The 19,070-nt window shown below is 45.0% G+C and overlaps 1 protein-coding gene across 4 annotated transcripts in view; it reads left to right on the plus strand.

Annotated features, from left to right (window-relative positions):
- Positions 1–19,070, plus strand: part of EXOC4 (exocyst complex component 4) — a 319,710-nt gene that overhangs the window by 41,133 nt on the left and 259,507 nt on the right. For 2 of the 4 annotated variants that reach the window (XM_077783706.2, XM_085569918.1), the window contains exons 5-7: positions 300–409; positions 9,218–9,461; positions 15,947–16,124. In XM_077783706.2, coding sequence (XP_077639832.1) covers positions 300–409; positions 9,218–9,461; positions 15,947–16,124 — 532 coding nt within the window. Of the gene's footprint in view, positions 1–298; positions 410–9,217; positions 9,462–15,946; positions 16,125–19,070 lie in introns of all 4 variants that reach the window. The other 2 variants (XM_085569919.1, XM_085569920.1) reach the window with 1 other exon arrangement.

The following is a 19,070-nucleotide window of genomic DNA, read 5'->3' on the forward strand; positions in this document are numbered from 1 at the left end:
TAATAAAATGTGAATTTTTAAAATGTTTTAATTTTTGAGTAAGGAGGTTCATTTGGGCAGTGATGTACATGGGTGGGCTCAAAACAGGAATCTGAAGGGCAGGAAAAAACGATGGAGGTTTCTGGTGGGAATAAAGAAGTTTAGAGGATTAAAAAGTTGACAGAAGGCATGGAAATGGGAACATGCATTAGTCGTAAGCTGTTTCTTAGGCTTAAAATGTAAGGAGTAAGTGGATTATTTGTTGTGAATAAATATTGTAAATAATAATCTGTTTGCTTGAATTTTTTTCCCTCATGCAGGTCCCTTGTGAAAGATGCCTCTCCTGTGCCTCTGATGGATGTCACTAATTTATCTACACCTCGGAAATTCCTTGAGACTTCCCAGTTCAGTACTCCTGGAAGCTCCAGCAGTGAGTATTTCAGCTGTATATATATATTAATTTGTAGATAATTCAGCTGATTTTGCTGGAGTAGGAGGAGGCAAGTCATCCCCTCATGTCTCAGGGGGGACAAAAACCTGGCAGGTGATTTTTGCAGTGTCACAGAACGAGTGGGTGCTGTGTCCAGGGGCAAACTTGGCTTTTTTAACTCATGGAAAATCATCTTTTCCCTCTCCTAACCCCCACCAGCTTCAGTTAAATACACTCAGTTTCCTGTGCCTGTTCTCACCTTGATCGTGTTCTTGATATTTTGAGCAGCAGAGATTTGCAGTGGGTTCATTCTGTCTGGTTTCCTCAGCATTATTTACTGCAGGCAGCCAGGTTTGTGTAGATATTACTGAAGTTTTTTTATTGTGTGGGAGCCAAAAGGTCAAATCTGTTCCTTGTGGGAGCTTTGTAACTTTGACTAAAGGTCTGGCTGTACACAGGAATAATCTGGGGCTGATCTTTTATTCCTGTTACTGCAACAAACACCGAGGAAAACTCTTTCACTGGGGCTTTGGAATGGCTGCAGAGAGGGGAAATTAATCTTTGTATTGTTTCAGAAGATTAATAAATGGGGTTGTCCTTGATGAATAATACAGAAGTGACCTCCAGTCTGTTCCCCCTTTCAAACCTGTTTCAGTATTCCTCAAATGCAGAGAATATTTCCTTCTCTTTTCAGCCTTATTCATTCTTTTGTCCTTTTGTTTCTAGTTTTGTCACACTTGCCTCCCAGATTGTTGCATTTGATTACTCTTTTCTTCTGCTCCTGGAGAGGTTTTCTTCTTGCTCCTGCCAGGCTGGTCTTGGAGCCCGGGGCTGTTTTTCTGTGTCCTGGAGGTTTGTGAGGAGTCACAAACTTCCAGAGCTGGAAACCGCAGCCTGGTCACTGAAAATCTGGAAGAGAAGAACCATATGAAAATTCTGAGGGAAAAACTGAAGAATTTGTGTTCTGCTGTGTGATTAGTGGGAAGTTCATTTCAGTTTTCTTGCAAAAGATCACAGGATTTTGAGGAACTGAGGAAAGAAACCACAAAAACCTGAATCCCAGCCCCACCACTGGAAATAAAATGGTTTGGGTTGGAAGGGACCTGATAGACCATCTAGTTCCAACCCCTCTAAATGTTAAAATACTCCTTTTTCAGTGAAATTTATAGTGTCTGCTGCTTTCTCCCCATAAAATATTGCTCTTCTGTATAGTAATAAAGCCTAAAAGATGTGAAGTTGTGGAGCTGATGGGGATCTCCCACCTCAAAGCTGGGGAATGGAGTAGGAGATGCCCCTCTTGAACTTTTATTTTAGCAGATCTCTTCTTGTTCTTCTCACCCAATACAGCAGAAAATATTTTCCTTTGCTCCTCCTCGTGCTCTGCATCACTCAGTGAAGTGCTGGGCAAGTGTCCCTCAGCCTGGCAAAGATGAGGATTCTACCAGAAAACATTTCATGGGCATAAAATATGCAGATGGTTCTGCTTCAAGTGCACAATGTACTTATGTAGATTTTTTCCCCCTGTAATTTTATTTAAAAGTAGCCTTTTCCAGGACTGCACAACTAGCAGAGAATTTCAAACTTATGCCTATGCATAACAAAAGCTGTTTCTGCTTGTAGTCACTTAAGTTCTTTGGCTTTTTATTGATGAAACAAAGTGTCTGTGCATATTAATGGGTGTCACTCTAAAGCACTGACTCATTCATCCCATCCCAGCAAAGATGCCAAAATTTGGAGTCCTTCCTGCACTCCCTTCCCAGAGGAGATGTTACCTTGTGCTGTAGAATCTTTATAAGGAAATTAAAGCTGCTCCTGCTGCACGTAAAATAAACAAATCCTTTGGAAATGCTCACCTGAGGATTGGAGCTGTGGCAGTTCACCAGTAACACTTTCCCTTCATGCCAGTTCAGAGGAATAAATTTATATTTCTCTGCTTGAACTTTCCGTACTCTGAAGGGTATTTAGAAAGGTTCTTGCTTTGCCAGGTTCTTCCTGGAACTCTAAAACGTGCTCTCAAACCCAGGAGTGCCTTTTCCTGGGAAATTTGGGACAATACTTCTTAGAAATCCAGTAGAAGATGAGCTGGTGGTGACAATAAATACTGCTCTGGGTGGGATATGTAGATTTTATGCTGAATTGTTAATTTATTTCAACGGTTCTTTGGAGCAGAAAGTGTTTGTGGGGCCAGGCAGTGTGGTGGTTCTAAGGTCAGGTCTAGGAAATGCTCCTGGTTCTCTTTCCTCAAGAACCAGAGACTTCTGTGACAACATGTGGAGACTTCCAAACCTGTTTGGAATATCCAATTTTCAAGGTGAATCTAAAAAATGCCATTGTGCCAGTTCGTTGTCACAGGTGCCTCTGCGCCAAACGTGCTCAATAAATCTTCAAAAGATTTCTTCTCTTCCTATGACCTGGGTAAATTGCCTTTATCATTTTTTTCTTAGAATTGAATGATCTGGGAATGTGTTTGAGGAAGGAAAGGGAAAATCAAGGAGATTTTAGGTCCATGTGGTGAAAGCCAGGAAAGTAACACATAATTGCTCTTTCTGTGTAATTTCATGAGTTGTTCCTGTGTGTGGTCCCAACATCACTTAACTGGCTACACTCCACTTATTTTTTTTATTTGGAGACTTAATTCTGATGCTTGTATAGATTAGGAGGATTTTGAAGTGGCTTTTCTTCTGGGTTTGGTAGTGATACAGAGCAGAAAATTCCCATAATCTTCCAAGGACCCATTTCTGCAGGAACTGCCCATTTGTAGCTCCACGGATGTGTCAGAACAAGGATTCAGCACCAGGAATTAGCAGGTGATGTTCCTTCAAATCTGAAATTATGCCTTTGGGCCACCAGGAACTCGTGTGCTTTTCTCTGGAAGGATTGAAGGTACAAAGGATATCACCAGAAGGACATAAATCATGGAAAATAGTGCATTCCATTTTACAAGACTCCCATAAAAGCCTGTGGATAATGAGACCTTCATAATGAGGAGCAGGAAATTTTGGCTGTTCACTGGAATGAAAAACAAGACCCAAGAGCCATTTTTTCAGCTGCTTTGCTTAAATGAGTTCCCAAAGTTGGGTTTTTAGGGATCAGAACGGAGCTGTTAAAAAGCTCCTAGCAGCAGGTTGGTTCCTTGGGAAATGGCAGCACTGAGCAAATGAATTCCAGTTGGAACAGAGGTTTTTGTAGGGCATGATCAGAGCAGGGATCAGGAAACTCCCCCCTCTGTGACTCTGGGGGTTACACATGGTTCAGCTTTTGGGGGTTTAACCCACAGCTCAACTTTTGCCTGCTTGAACACAGAGTTGAACATTTTCAGGTGAAAAATGGAGAGGAGAAATTTGGGAAAATGGCTGCAATTTTATTAGAGAGTGTGGCAAAATCATCATTCCTTCGAGCTGTTGCCTTAGAAGGCTTTTGGTAGGATGTATTTAAATGTTCTGCTTCACAAAAAGTTTGCAGATTTTGTTAGGGTAAGAGGATCAGCCAATTCAGTGGGCTCAGGAAAGGCAGGTCCTGCTTGGCCAACCTCATCTTCTGTGGACAAAGTGACCACCTTGGAGGATGAGGGAAAGGCTGGGGAATGTGCCAGGTCTAGCTAGACTTTGGTCAAGCTTTTGTTTCCCAGAAGATTCTCCTGGAGAAGGATGTTTGACCTTCATCAGTGACCTGGTGAGGGGATCCAGGGCACCCCCAGCAGGGACACTGGGTTGAGTGGGAGATGTCTTGCTTTGAACAGACAGGTGTGTGCTGAGGAAGGCAGGAGCCTTCCCTGAAATGGAAAATGTAAACCCCCTCCCTCTGAATTGTTACAATTTTGAAATTTAGGGGTACTAAGGCAAAGATATGGGAATAGGAATAACAGATCTTTACTAGGAAAATTAAAAATACAAATGCAATAGTACAAAACAACCCAGTGCCAGGGTCAGCAATGCCCTGAGCCCCTGTGGGTCAGGGAGGTGGCTCAGCCCCATCCCAGGGGGGCTCAGCCCTCCTGCAGTGCCAGCTGTGCTTCTGCTGGAGCAGGATCTGCACAAGGGGGGAGTTTTCCTCTGGAGCTCCAGGGCTGGGGGAGATGGGCCTGGGCTCCTCTGGGAATGCAGGGGGAAGAAAGCTGCTCCTCTGGGAATGCAGGGGGAAGGAAGCTGCTCCTCTGGGAATGCAGGGGGAAGGAAGCTGCTCCTCTGGGAATGCAGGGGGAAGGAAGCTGCTCCTCTGGGAATGCAGGGGGAAGGAAGCTGCTCCTCTGGGAATGCAGGGGGAAGGAAGCTGCTCCTCTGGGAATGCAGGGGGAAGGAAGCTGCTCCTCTGGGAATGCAGGGGGAAGGAAGCTGCTCCTCTGGGAATGCAGGGGGCAAAGGCTGCTGTGCTGTTCCCAGGTCAGATTGGATCCAGGTAGGAATGCTTGGCTCCTCCCCTGGGCAGAGCATCTCCCCATGGATGATGGAATTTTCTCAGCCATGCAGGGACACTCAGTGACCATGGACAGCAGAGATCTCCTGGAGGGAGGATGGGCTGTGGGAGAGATGAGGAAAAAACTGCCCCATGGACAGCAGAGAGCTGCCCCAGCTCTGGCAGATGGGAATTGAACACACATTTATCTTACAACCAAGGACACGGAGGCTTGAAAAGCTCTGCAGAGCCTTTGGGTGGATCCCATTTGCCCAAGCAAGCTGTGAGTGTACAGGTGGTGTGGACTGACCATTTCTCTTGCATTCTGGGGCTTTGTTCTGCTCACCATCCCTGCATTCCTCTGGCTGCCCTGAGAACAGGGTTTTGCTGTTAAAGACTGAAACAGAGAAGGCATTTGAAGCCTCAGATTTCTACCACATCCAGCAAAGGATGGAGATTCTCCCTCGTCATGTATTTATAGAACTATTTTTATTGTCCTTTACAGCAGTAACCAGGTTAAGTTCTAGCTGGACTTTGGTCCTTCTATTTTCTCCTTTCATAACCTCATAACATCCTTCTATTCCTCCTGAGCTGCCTTCTGCTCTTCCAAAGGTTAGGAATTCTCCTTTTCCTCTAAATCCCAGTCAAAGCTCTCTGTCCAGCCAGGCTGGTCTTTTTCCTGCCTTGATTTATTGGGACAGGCTCCTCCTGTGCCTTTAGGATTTCCTTCCTGAAGGATGTCCAGCCTTCCTGGACTCCTCTGCCCTGCAGGAAAGGCTCCCAAGGGAGTCTCAGCCAGGCTCCTGGACAGTCCCAATCTGCCCTCTGAGTGTCCAAGGTGGCAGATCTGTTCTCCCCCCACTTCCTTCCAAGAATCAAAGCTAGGAATAACTTCTCCATCCCAAAGAAGAACAAAGTTATTCATGTTCCCAGCTTAGGAGTAAATAAAGCTGTCCCTTCTGAGAGCTGATCTCCAGGGACAGCTTTCCTCACCCCCGGACTCCTCTGCCCCCAGGGAGCAGCACTTGGGGCTGCAATTTTCCAGCTGAACTCCTTAATAAATGCCTGGGTCCTTTGATGCCTTTCTGGAAGAGGAAGGGGACAGGAGGAACTTGTTCCTGGGCCAAAGCTTTGTGGTTAAACAGCCCCTTGATGGCATTAAATGGCAGGAGAGGATGTTTGAAGTGTGATAGACAGGAGAAAAGGACAGGACAGTTACCAGGGTTGGGATCTTGTCAGATCTCACAGATAAATGGACCCCCAAAGCTACCCAGGGCTCCTGTTTAATAGGGACAATGTGCAGGGAACACACTGAAAACAGGTTCCCACTGTTTTATCAAACAGCCAGATCTGACAGAGCCTCCAGACCCGTGGGCAGCTCCCAGAGATCGAATTGCTCGCTTGGCTCTTGTTTGTGAGAGATGTAAATCAATGTCCTCACTATTTGAGGATGCTGGAAATTGGTTTGCTCTTTTGAAAATGGAAGAGTTTGTCTCAGTGTGCTGGCAGAGTTCTCAGCAAGATTGCTGCTTTTACTCCTCTTAAATGCTGTCCTCACATTTGGCTACAGCTCCATTTCCTCCCTCTTGGGTGTTCATTGTGTGATATTAAGAAGAATTTACAAGCTATTTACAGAGGGGGTGCAGCCTCATGACAGGACCTGTCCTCTGAGAGGCTGCGAAATATCTGCACTGAACTCAGAGAAACAAGATATTTAGGGGTTTTTTATTAAAAAAAGAATAGGCTAAACCTTTCTTCCTGTAGCATTCCCAGTGTTTTTTTCACAGCTCTGGTTCCAAGGAGCTCATTCTCTGTGTCTGTACCTGAGTTTTGCTGTGGGTTTTGGAGAATAACAAATAACAATAACAGAGTGGGCAGAGACCAGGCCTGCAGCCACAAAGTTCTCTGCAGCTCTGTGGGGTGAAAGGTCTGTGATGGAGCAGAGCTTTGAGCAGGAACAGTTCTGCAGCCAGTTGTTAAATTCCAATTGGTGTTTGAAATGTCTTTATTTTATCTCTGATTTTTTGATTTTTTTTTAATTAATACGTTCTGGGTGTTTCTACTTGCTTGTGCTGTAACTTGCTCACATTTAATTGAAAGAAGTGTGTGTGAGAGAGAAAAAAAAGCACTGTTTGATCTTCCTGGTGTTCATTGTCAGAGGATCATGGAATAGTTTGGAGATGGAAGGGTCTTTTTAAAGGTCACCCAGTGCCACCCCTGCCATGGCAGGGACACCTCCCACTGTCCCAGGCTGCTCCAGCCCCAGTGTCCAGCCTGGCCTTGGACATTGTAGGGATCCAGGGGCAGCCCCAGCTGCTCTGGCAATCCCAGCCCAGCCAGGAATTCCTCATTCCCAATTTCCAATCCCTGGCTGCCCTCTGGCAGTGGGAGCCATTCCCTGGGTCCTGTCCCTCCATCCTTGTCCCCAGTCCCTCTGCAGCTCTCCTGGAGCCCCTTCAGGGCCTGGAATGTGCTGGAAGCTCTCCCTGGATCCTTCTCTCCAGGGGAACATTCCCAGCTCTCCCAGCCTGACACTGGATCCATCTCCTCTCCAAGAAATTCTTGCCCCAGGGGCTTCACTTGGAATCCCAGGAAGCCATGAAGGGTCTTCCTTCCCTTTTCCTCTCTTTTCTATCCCCATTTTCCATAAAAATCCCTCAGGATGGATCCTGAGTGTCCCAAATCCCAGAATCCTGGACCAGTTTGGATGGGAAGGGACCTCAGAGCTCATTCCAGGGACACCTGCCATGATCTCAGGGTGCTCCAGTCCTTCCTGGGACATCCCAGGGATCCAGGGGCAGCCCCAGCTGCTCTGGCAATCCCAGCCCAGCCAGGAATTCCTCATTCCCAAGATCCCATCCATGGCTGCCCTCTGGCAGTGGGAGCCATTCCCTGGGTCCTGTCCCTCCATCCTTGTCCCCAGTCCCTCTGCAGCTCTCCTGGAGCCCCTTCAGGCCCTGGAATGTGCTGGAAGCTCTCCCTGGATCCTTCCCTTCTCCAGGGGAACACTCACAGCTCTCCCAGGCTGGCTCCAGAGCAGGATCCATCCTCACCTCACCCTCACCTGCTGCTCTCAAATGTGAGACCAACGTGTGAACCATGAGCTTGGAGTGAGCCAGAGGTACAGAGTTTGGGATCACAGTGCAGGAAGAAAGCAGCCTCTTGATTAACTGAGCCTGAGGCTGGTGTAACCTGGCACCCATTTATTGTGATTATTTATAAATTGGCACCGTGCTTGGGCTGTTGTGTGCTTGATCTTGCTCTGCCTTAGCCCTGGTGCTGCTCCTCTGGTCAGAGCCCAGCTTCAGGCAGCTCCCTGTGCCATTCCTCACTCCTGCCACGTTCCTTCCACCCTTCTGCTGGGTCTTTTGACATTTCTTCAGCTTCTTGGAAAAGTTTCACAGTGAAAAAAATAATAAAAAAATCTGTTGAGGAGTTGAAACCATGGGAGTCATCTGTCACCCAGCAGCCTTTTCAGAGCTCAGCCCCAGTCAGATGAAACAGCCTTTGGGTTTTAATTTTGATCCAAGGATCTGCCATGGTGGATGGCACAGAGTGTAGATCTTCCCAGATGCTTTTAATTCACTTTGCCTTGAAGATACTTACTTCACATAAGTGTTTAAATATATTTATTAAATGTTTCCCCCAGTCTTTAACAGAGCCACGCTTTTGTTGTTGCTGGGTGTTATCTGTAAATTAAGAAATGTTGCTTAATGAACCTACTTAAAACAAGCAGAGTCTCTCTTGCTTTCCCATCCCCTGTCGCTTAGCAACAGGATTTCTCCCTGTGCAATCCCTGTTACTTCAGGACCATATCTGCAATATCCTCTCTAATTCTTCTCACTTTACCCTTCTAGAAGCCTTGCTGGAAGATTTGAGGAACTTCATCAACCCCTTGACAGACGTAATAAAGCAGAAAAAGATAAAATCAAACAATCAGTCACTTCGGCAGTGTAAACTTTGCTGAATTCATCAGCAGTCTCTTAAGCTTGATAGTGTTTGTAATGAAAATTCCTCTCTTGTGAAGAAAATAGCAAGGAAAACCAGCTGGGGTGGAAACTGAGGGGGTTTCAGCTCCTTAAAACACATTCAGGGGATTTGTAGGGATATTGTACTTTCCCATTTATGTATATCTTAATTGCAGCAGACTTCCTCTTATTTCCTAACACGGAATTTACACCATGAATTGTTCCTAATTCAATCCAATGTTGTAATCAATGTTGTATTCAATGTTGTCATTCTGTCCAGGGAAGCCCCCAGGCAAACTGAAAGTCCAAGTGTTTCTGGTTTCCTTGTTCATTCTTGGTTGCTCCACGTGTTGGGAGTTCTGTGAAGCCAGAGGAGCTCCCGTGCTGCTTCTTCAAGGTGTTGCTGTTGGGTTCAATTGAAAAAATCTGGGATTAAAATCTCTTGCAGTGCGAGACTCCAGCCTTCTGGAAATCAAAGAGGACACAGACCTGGATCCAGAGGAGAACAGCGCTGTCTTCATGGGAATCCTCATCAAGGGGCTGGCCAAGCTGAAGAAAATCCCAGAAACAGTGAAAGCCATCCAGGATCGCTTGGAACAGGAGCTCAAGCAGATCGTGAAGCGCTCCACCACTCAGGTGGCTGACAGCGGGTACCAGAGAGGGGAGAATATTTCTCAGGAAAACCAGCCTAGGTAAGGAGATTTCAGCTCCCAGCCCTTGATTGCTGATAAAATAATAATAAAAAAATTCCTAATTGATAATAAGATTTGAAATGAGAAAATTCAGCTCGGTGATTTCGAGTATAGTAGAGTTCAATTAAGCTGATGCAGGTGCAAAGCTTTGAAATCATGTATGGAACTAATTCTATCACAAATGTATGGCCAAGTCTCTAATTGTTTTGCAGCCCCACTTACATTTATAGCAAGGTGTGGAAGCCAACTGAGCACTGTGTTTGTGCTGCTCCTCAGAATTCACTGGAACTGGCCTTTGGAACAAAAGGATTCCAGCAGGAATCTCTTCCAGCTGAAATATTAATCTTCATATTGTCGTGATCATTGTCCAAAGGGAATTAATGGCAGAGAAGTAAAGTGTGTATCTTCATTATGTGCAATATTTGTAGTGGGAAATCACTCCCAAGGAAAACATCAGTTTGATAAGAACTCCATTTTAATTCCTCTCATTAGCACTGCTGTGGAAACAATTCTGTTTTGAAGACTTTGTAGAGATACACTGCTGATAACTCAGTGAAAATTAGCTTTATTTGGATGGGTCAGAAGGCAGAGTTCAGTTTCTGATGCCAGGAGTGTAACATATTCTTGATACTTGTTTTATGAACCAGTCTGGAGAGGTTGTGTGGCTCCTGGTTGTCTGTTGGAATTGATAAATTGGAGTAGATCATATATCAATGCCATTAACCTGCCCAGAGGGTTGAGTGAGGCACACAAAGGTTTAATGGGTTTTGGCATCTGTTGCAGAGTGTGAGCCTTTAAGATGCTCATATTCTAGAGCCATGGAAAGTGTCCTGAATTCTTGTGGAATACAGACATAATTAGAACTGGTTCTAAAGCTAAATCACACGTGAAGTTTACAGCAAGCAGGTGAATTCATTTATATTGAAAAGAATAAATTACAGTATGGGCGTCCCCACCCCTTAAATTAGCTTTGGTCTTAAATCAAAGCTCAGAGACTTTCCTACTGTCAGGGGAGAAATAAATCTGAACAACAAGGCCCTGCTGCTTCTACAGAGCAGAAAGACCCCAAATAAGTATATAAGACCCCAAATTTGAGCATAATGCAGTGCCAGGACTGCTGAACTGTTCATGAGGCTGAAGGATGATCCCTGAAGTCCCTTCCAACCCAAACCATTCTGTGTCTGAGGATGAGGCTGATGATCTGCTTGGGGAAATTTTGGTGTAATTCCTTTTGAGGCCCCATGCAGCAATGATTTAGAGCCCCTCTTGTTGTACAAGACAGAAATGATTTGTAGAACCTGGCCAGAAAACTGCAGATCTGATAGCAGCCACTGCTGATCTCATTCTTCCTACTGTTAAAATTTAACTCTCCTTCCCTTCCTTCCTTCCTTAATAAGCTTTTCCATGTAGCTTTGTGCTGCCATCTTTTACACTGGTGTATAAAAATATTGTTAATTACTCCCAGATTTTTAAACTCAGTATTTTTCTGGTTTGTGATGGCTCTTTGAGTGCTCTCTCAGATCCTTAGAGCTTCAGGAAAGGCAGGAGCAGGTTCCAAGCAGATCCTTGTCCCCGAGGGAAGATAACTTTGAAAACTCTGCCTGAATCTCACCAAGTTTTAGCTGAGCTCAGCTTTAAGTGGACAATTTTAAAGCTTAAGGAAATTCTCTAACATTTTTAGATCTCTGTGCTTGAAAGAAGTTTATGGAGAAAGGCTTAAGTATAGGAATTGCCACTGCCTTATCCTTAATGAGTGGCTCATTAGTCACACTTTCACATTTAGAAATCCTTATCTGGGGTTGTGGAGGACAAAATGTCCCAGAAGAGGTCGTGTTGAGTTTCCTTGGGGTGCTGCTGCACAAACCTGTGGGACTCTTCTGAATTTTGGAAGAGTTTGCACTTCAGAATAACAATGTGGGTGGATGCCTACTTGAGGGACAGATTTATGGGACATTTTGGTAAGGAAACATTAAAAATCCAGTCCATGAAGAGATGGAAGATTGACACTTTTGCTCCTAAATCCTCTTGCTTGGATGCCATGTGCTTTTCCCTACACATCCATATTATATTTTGACTTTTGCCCTCATCTCCAGGCTTTGAAATAAACACAAGAATTATGTCCAGGCCACCTCTCTGGTCATCACTTCACTCCCATTATTTCCTGGACTGTGGAAGTCCCTTCTGGGTGTGTCACTGTCCCCAACACATTTCCCTCCCTCTGACAGAGGTTATGAGGTGTCTGTGACAAATTTTCCTGTCACTGAGTGTCCCTGTTCAGCTCAGGGCACTCCCTGCTCCAACCCCATCCAGGCCAGACTGTTGGATGCAATTTGCAATTTGTATTGATGCCATTTGATGGGTTTTGTCTCGTTGCCTCTGTCTCTTTTGGGTCACCTTCTTTCAAAAATGACCTGACAGATTTATAGGACTTTTGGGGGAAAGGAAATGAGATAAGAGGTGCTGGCTAAGCTGAAAGCAGGGAGATGTGGGATATTGAAATCTTGACATGTCAGCTCTGATAAATAGTGCTGGCTTTCCAATAAAAACTGTTTTTTCTCAAAATCTTCAGAATTCCTATTTTTTTTTTTAAAGCTGACATTTCCCTAATTATTTTTTTGAAGGTTAGCTTTGTCCCTGAGCCACAACATCTGTAACAAAAAAATAAAGGAGCCAGAGAAATTAAGAGCCCCTGGAACCAAGATACCTATTCAAACAAAACCCAATAAATTGTGTATGGATCCCTTTTCTTGCTATTTCAGGATAGCAGCAAATGCTGAAAAATGTGACACTATGGAACCAAATTAATTCTCTACCACTGAGAAAATGTTCTCAGTGCCAGCCCAGCTTCTTCCAACATCCCATGACAAACTCAGTTATCCACACACCTCCTTGCTGCCTCAGGAAAGAAGAGTTTTGCAGAGCTGAACTACCTGGAGAGTTGGACAAGTTCACTTTATTCTCACTAGGTGAGCCTGAACTTTGTTTATGGAGCCATGACTGAGGTGATACTGCACTGATCAGATCCTTTTTTCTTTGGAATTCCAGTGTCTCCCACATTCCAGACTGATGGACGTGAAATCCTCCATTTTCTCAGTGGTAGAGAATTATTTTGGTTCCATAGTGTCACGTTTTTTAGCATTTGCTGCTATCCTGACATAGCAAGAAAAGGGATCCATGCACAATTTATTGGGTTTTGTTTGAATAGGTATCTTGGTTCCAGGGGCTCTTTATTTCTCTGGCTCTTTTATTTTTTTTCGTTACAGATGTTGTGGCTCAGGGACAAAGCTAACCTTCCAAAAAAAAAAAAAAAAAAAATTAGGGAAATGTCAGCTTTAAAAAAACCCAAAAATTAGAAATTATGAAGATTTTGAGAAAAAAAACGTTTTTATTGGAAAGCCAGCACTACTTATCAGAGCTAACATGTAAAGATTTCAATATCCAGAAAGGTTAGAAAGTAAGCCAAATGTTTTCTATGGTTCAAGCATTTCTGTAATTAGTATTTTGTCCCTTACAATAGAAGCTCTTAGCACTTGAAAGAGAAGTGGCCAGAATCCTGCTGTAATACTTAACCTCAAAACATGGTATAGATTTATAATCATTAAATAAAAATGCAGAAAAGTCGAATTGAGATGTTTGAGCGGAGAAGGTCACAAATTAATTCAGAGGGCTGGAGCCAGGCTGGGAGAGCTGGGGTGCAAGGCTCCAGTGAGAGCTTCCAGCACATCCAGGCCCTGAAGGGGCTCCAGGAGAGCTGAAATTTGGGAAAAGCCTGGAGGGACAGGACCCAGGGAATGGCTCCCACTGCCAGAGGGCAGCCACGGATGGGATCTTGGGAATGAGGAATTCCTGGCTGGGCTGGGATTGCCAGAGCAGCTGGGGCTGCCCCTGGATCCCTGCAATGTCCCAGGAAGGACTGGAGCACCCTGAGATCATGGCAGGTGGCCCTGGAATGAGCTTTGAGGTCCCTTCCCACCCAAACTGGTCCAGGATTCTGGGATTTGGGACACTCAGAATCCATCCTGAGGGATTTTTATGGAAAATGGGGATAGAAAAGAGAGGGGAAGGGAAGGGAGACCCTTCATGGCTTCCTGAGATTCCAAGTGAAGCCCCTGGGTCCATGAATTTCTTGGAGAGAAGATGGATCCAGTGTCAGGCTGGGAGAGCTGGGAATGTTCCCCTGGAGAAGGGAAGGATCCAGGGAGAGCTTCCAGCACATTCCAGGGGCTCCAGGAGAGCTGCAGAGGGACTGGGGACAAGGGATGGAGAAACAGGACCCAGGGAATGGCTCCCACTGCCAGAGGGCAGCCATGGATGGGATCTTGGGAATGAGGAATTCCTGGCTGGGCTGGGATTGCCAGAGCAGCTGGGGCTGCCCCTGGATCCCTGGAATGTCCAAGGCCAGGCTGGACATTGGAGCTGGGAGCATCCCAAGGATGATCTTGAGGTGTCCCCAAACCCATTCCCTGCTCCTGCGAGCACTGAAGGTGCTGGAGGAGGAGCGGGAGCAGCTCCTGCCGTGTCCTGCCCAGGGGATCTCAGCTCTTGCTGGGCAGACTTGGAGCATGTGGTGGCCCCAAAGCTGCTGCAGGAAATGTGATGGAGCCTGTCTGTCAGAGCTACAAGTGCCTAACATATGGATTTGGGAAGTGTTATCCTCACATTTTGGTGGGGTTACGTGGGGACTCGAGTTGCTCATTCAACGGCGCTGAACTCCAGCGGGATTTTTCTGTTCTCCAACAGTGAAAAGTGAGATGGTGCTGCCTCGTCACAAACTGCTCAGGACATTGCAAAGGTGCTTTAATTGTGATAATTGGGTAGTAGGGAATGATAGGAGCAGGTACCATGCAGTACGTTTAGATGATGTTATACAACAAATATAGGAGTAAAATCATAAGAAGTGATGAGGGTTGATATCACAGAATCCCAGAATAATGAGGTTGGAAGAGACCTCTGAGATCATCAAGTCCAACAACCTATGCCCTAACACCACAACTAGACTATAGCACCAAGTGCCAAGTCCAGTGTTTTTTTAAACACATCCAGAGATGGTGATTCTACCACCTTCCTGGGAAGACAATTCCAGTACTTTATTATTCTTTCAGTGAAATTTTTTTTCCTAATATCCAACCTAAACCTTCCCTGACGTAGCTTGAGATTGTGTCCTCTTGTTCTGTCAGTGTTTAGCTTTCTGATATTTCCTGTCATTTGAAACCTGCCATATGAATTTAATAACTCAAAAATAACTCTTCTTATCCTGGTTGTGTGGGTAAGTCAGTTTTTATTGCCCTGAGGCTCATGCTTTTTTTTCTGGGGGAGGAGCAGGTTGTTTCCCTCCTTACCTGGGGTCTCACAGTGGGCTCTAATATTATGTTAGTCCAGTTTAATTACTGTGGAGTTATCTATCAGTGGGTTTTGTCTTCTCTGTAGCCCAAAGCAGGACATTTTTAAAGTGAGCAATGCTGATGGAGGGAAGGGAATGAGGAGAAAAATCCTCGGGAATGTTCAGACAGTAAACCTGAGCTGAAATGAGTCCCCTGAGCCCACAGAGAGGTGACCTCCCCATGTCAAAAAACAGGACATGAAACCACCTGCCCTGCTGTGAGCTTGGGGAACGTTCCAGTGTTGGAACTCCAAATGTCCCTCAGACATTTTTGGAGGTTCCGGGCCCAGGTCAGAAGCATTTGAGACCCTGGCAGGCAGCTGGAAACAGCTGGGATTTGGGGTTTGAACCATGGAATGATTTACCAACCTTGCAAGAAGAGCAAGAAATCACAAAATTCAGATAATAGAGTAGAAGTAGAGGGAAGAATTTTTGAGTGCTCTACAGGGGGTTTTGGTTTTGTACATGGGGTCAGAGGTTTAAGATGGATTTGGGATTTGGGCCTGTCCTGTCCTCCCTCTTTCTCCTTCCTCACCTCCATGTTCTTGGTGATGTTGGCACTCACAGATTGGTTTAGAGTAGAAAATCACCATTTAATATAGGTAATAGGCATTGGGATAAACTGTAACCATGTAACACGTAATGTACCATATAAAAGATAGAAAATCACCATTTAATATAGGTAATAGGCATTGGGATAAACTGTAACCATGTCACATGTAATGTACCATATAAAAGATAGAAAATCACCATTTAATATAGGGAATAGGCATTGGGATAAACTGTAACCATGTCACACGTAATGTCCCATATCAAAGACAGCAGCAGCCCTGGGTGGGAGAGAAGAAGCAGTCGGGGTCAGAGAGGATGTCAGGGTGTGTGTGTGCCTCTGCCTGAGCTGTGAGCAAACCACAGCAGCCCCAGAAGAAAATCTTTGAGATAACTTGCAATAAACTGCCTTGAGACCCAACAACAGAGACTGCTGAGCCTTTCTCTGGAAGTTCGGGTTGGAGGAGAGACTTTTCCACCACATGGAGCCACCCCATGACCCAGGGTGGGCTTCGACATTCCAGAAGCTGAGCAGAGCTGTTGCTGTGCTTCCCAGGTTGCTGCTGGAGCTGCTGGAGCTGCTCTTTGACAAGTTCAACGCCGTGGCCGCCGCGCACTCGGTGGTGCTGGGCCACCTGCAGCAGACCGTGGCCTCCCCCTGCAGCCAGCACGACGGGGAGATCAAGCTCTACGACATGGTGGATGTGTGGGTGAAGATCCAGGATGTCCTGCAGGTAAGAATCCCTCAGGTGGGCATGTTTTCAGCTTGGAGCATAGCTGTAACAAATGCAATATAATACAAAAAACCCCATGTCTTGGTTTGAAAAGACAGGAGTCTGTGAAGGAAGGCAATGGAAAAGGTAAACCCCCTCTCTCCGAATTACTACAATTTTAAAATTAAAAGGCTCTCAGGCAAAGATATGGGAATGGGAATAACAGTTCTTTACTAGGAAAAAAACTTAATAAAAAAAATATAATTAGTACAAACAAAACTACTGATAGAGTCAGAAACCTGACACCCTGAGGAGTCAGGGTGTTGGGAATAGTCCAGTTAAAATGGTGGCTGCTCCTCCTGGAGTGGCAGATGAAATGCTGCTGAAGAGGTGATGCTGTAGAAGGGTGGAGTTTTCTCTGAAGGTCTGGTAGTAGTTGGGTCTGGTCTTCTTTTGGGGATCCAGTGGGGAAGAAGCTGCTCCTCTGGGAATCCAGCGAAGGGGCTGCTCTGGTGTCCCAAAAAATGCTGATTTTATGCAGGTAGGAATGCTTGGCTCCTCCCTCTGGGTGGAGCATCTCACAATGGGATGATTTTACCAGTCATACTTAATGGTCCATTAACAGAAGATATCTCCCCAGAGAGAGGCATTGTTCTTGGGAGAGATAAGAAAACTGCCCAGCTTCCAACAGATGGCAAATAGAATACATGCTTATTCTACAAGCCAGGACACCCCATAAAATACACAAATAAATACAAAACCCCTTTAGAACCCTGCCAGAGAATACCTGTCGTGCTCAACGCTCAGCAGTGCTGGGATTTGTCTTTGGGTTTTTTTGGTAAGTGGCCACATTTAGAACAGATTGTAGAACTCCAAAGAGCTTAAATATCAGAAAAAAAAAAAAAAATTCCTGTGGATTCATCCTTATGGTGTTTGGAAAGGTTGATTCCTTTTGCCTACCAAGTGATTTATCAGCAGCTTTCAAAGTGACATTTTTGTTCTGTGTTACCATGTCATGCCTGTCTTATAAAGTGTCACAGCTCTAATGGCTTGTCTTCTGCTGTCATTATGGCTGGGTTTAGGCAGCTCAGACACTTGCTGCCGGCGTGTTTGCAGCAAATTCTTTTTTGATTCTTCCTCTTAACTGCAAGAGACTAAAGCTGTGCCTTGCTTAGGCTTTATTCAGGTGCTGTGCCTCTCACCCAGGGATCTGTGGCTCTCTCAGGCAGCAGAGCTCTCATCTGTCACATCTGTTCTCTCATTCTTGCTGCGCTGTATGTTTTGTGTTATGCTAAACACATGTTTAATATTGTTTTTAATTTATTTATTTGGAGATTACCTTTCTACATGGTGCACAGATGTGGAACTTCACCTTCCTTATGATAGAGGAGGTCAAAGAAGTGAGCCTGGCGTTATTTACAGGAGGTGAAAGGATTTATGTTGGTCATTCCAGCTCTGGGCTGGTGATGGAAAATGCTCTCTGCCTCCTGCCCTACTCACTTTTTCAGTTTTGGACTGCTTTGTAGCTGTTGCTCTGCAGGATTGTTTTACTGTGCAGTGATGCAGGTTTTTTTTTTTTTGCCTTACCCAAATATCTCAAATGCCTTTAAACACTTGGACATGATAAATGTAAGGTGTGGGCCTTCAGTCCCCTTTACTGACTCCTTACCCACATATTTGTCTTTCTAGAGGAATTATTATCAAAGAAATCTCCATCACTTTTCCCTATGCCACAAACTTGCAGCTCCCTTCAATACTCTTCTTGAAAAAATTTCCTTGGAAATGTCCAGCCAGAGGTTCATGAGGGGTTTTGTGAACACCAGAAAATGTCACACAGCTGAAGTGGGAATAAATAAGGGAAGAATAAAAGAGAATAATTAAATTTAAGGATATGTGGAATGGCTTTGGGTGGGGAATCTGCAGCCATCTTCCTTTGATCCATGAGGCCCAGAAAAACTTTGAGCTTGGAGTTCTGCAGATTTTTCTCCAGAAAGACAAAACCTTGGAGCAAGAACACTCCCAAGTTTATTCCTCCAGTGTAACAGAACATCAAGGCTGGATATTCCCATCCTCTGTGGGAGTTTGGGATGGGTTCTGTCAAAAAATGGGAGTGATTTCTATGGCTGTTCCTGAACAGCATTGCTGGAACTCAGAGCCTGTGGAGGTGTGAGCACTGAGGAGTGCAAGTGCTTTCTGTGCTGGGCAGACAGTGTCTGACCAAGATCTCTGGAAAAAGTGTGCCAAGAAAAACAAAAACATCCCTCTTGGAAAGGTTTCATCGTTCTTGGGTGTCAGGGGGAGTTGGAAAAGCTTCCAGAAGAGCTTTTACAATGAATAAAAGCTGCACTTTAAGATCCACAATCTCTTGCTGGTTTAAGGTAAGAGATGAGCACTGACTGGCATGAAAGGGAGGAAATGCTGCATTTCTTTGTTCAAAATCTTGTTAGTGTTTGTACCTTAGTTCCACTGGAGTGGCTTAAAATATTTTTACCTTAAGAGTGTAAGAAAACCTTTGATCCCAAAGCCTAAATTATCTCTAGCCTGCTTTTCTGTGTCAGGATAATTTTTGGAGAGGAGATCTCTAGGTTTGCAGCAGAGGGAGCAGAAAACTCAGTTTTAAAAGTGCTTAAAGCTGTTGGGGGAAGCTGAAAACTTGGAGGAAGTGGCTCAGGGAAGTGATGCCATTCCTTCAAGCCCCAAAGAATGGAATTTAGTCAGCACAGCAGAACAATCTCACATGAGGGCAGTTCCCAGGGATAACGTTCTGCATTGTGTATGTCTGCATGTGGAATTCCTTGCAGCAGGGTTATCTCCCGGGTCTTCACAAAATAACAGGAGCTCGTGGTGGGCTGTAAATTGGGTTTTGTGGGGGTTGAGTTGTTTTCTGCAGCTCATTTTTGGAGCTGGATTTCTGAAAGCTCCCTAATAACTGCACCAGGCACTCTGGTGTAGTGTGAGAGGTGGCTC

The sequence above is a fragment of the Lonchura striata genome, chromosome 1A (genome assembly GCF_050655825.1).
Source record: "Lonchura striata isolate lonStrDom1 chromosome 1A, ASM5065582v1, whole genome shotgun sequence".
NCBI lineage: Eukaryota > Metazoa > Chordata > Aves > Passeriformes > Estrildidae > Lonchura > Lonchura striata.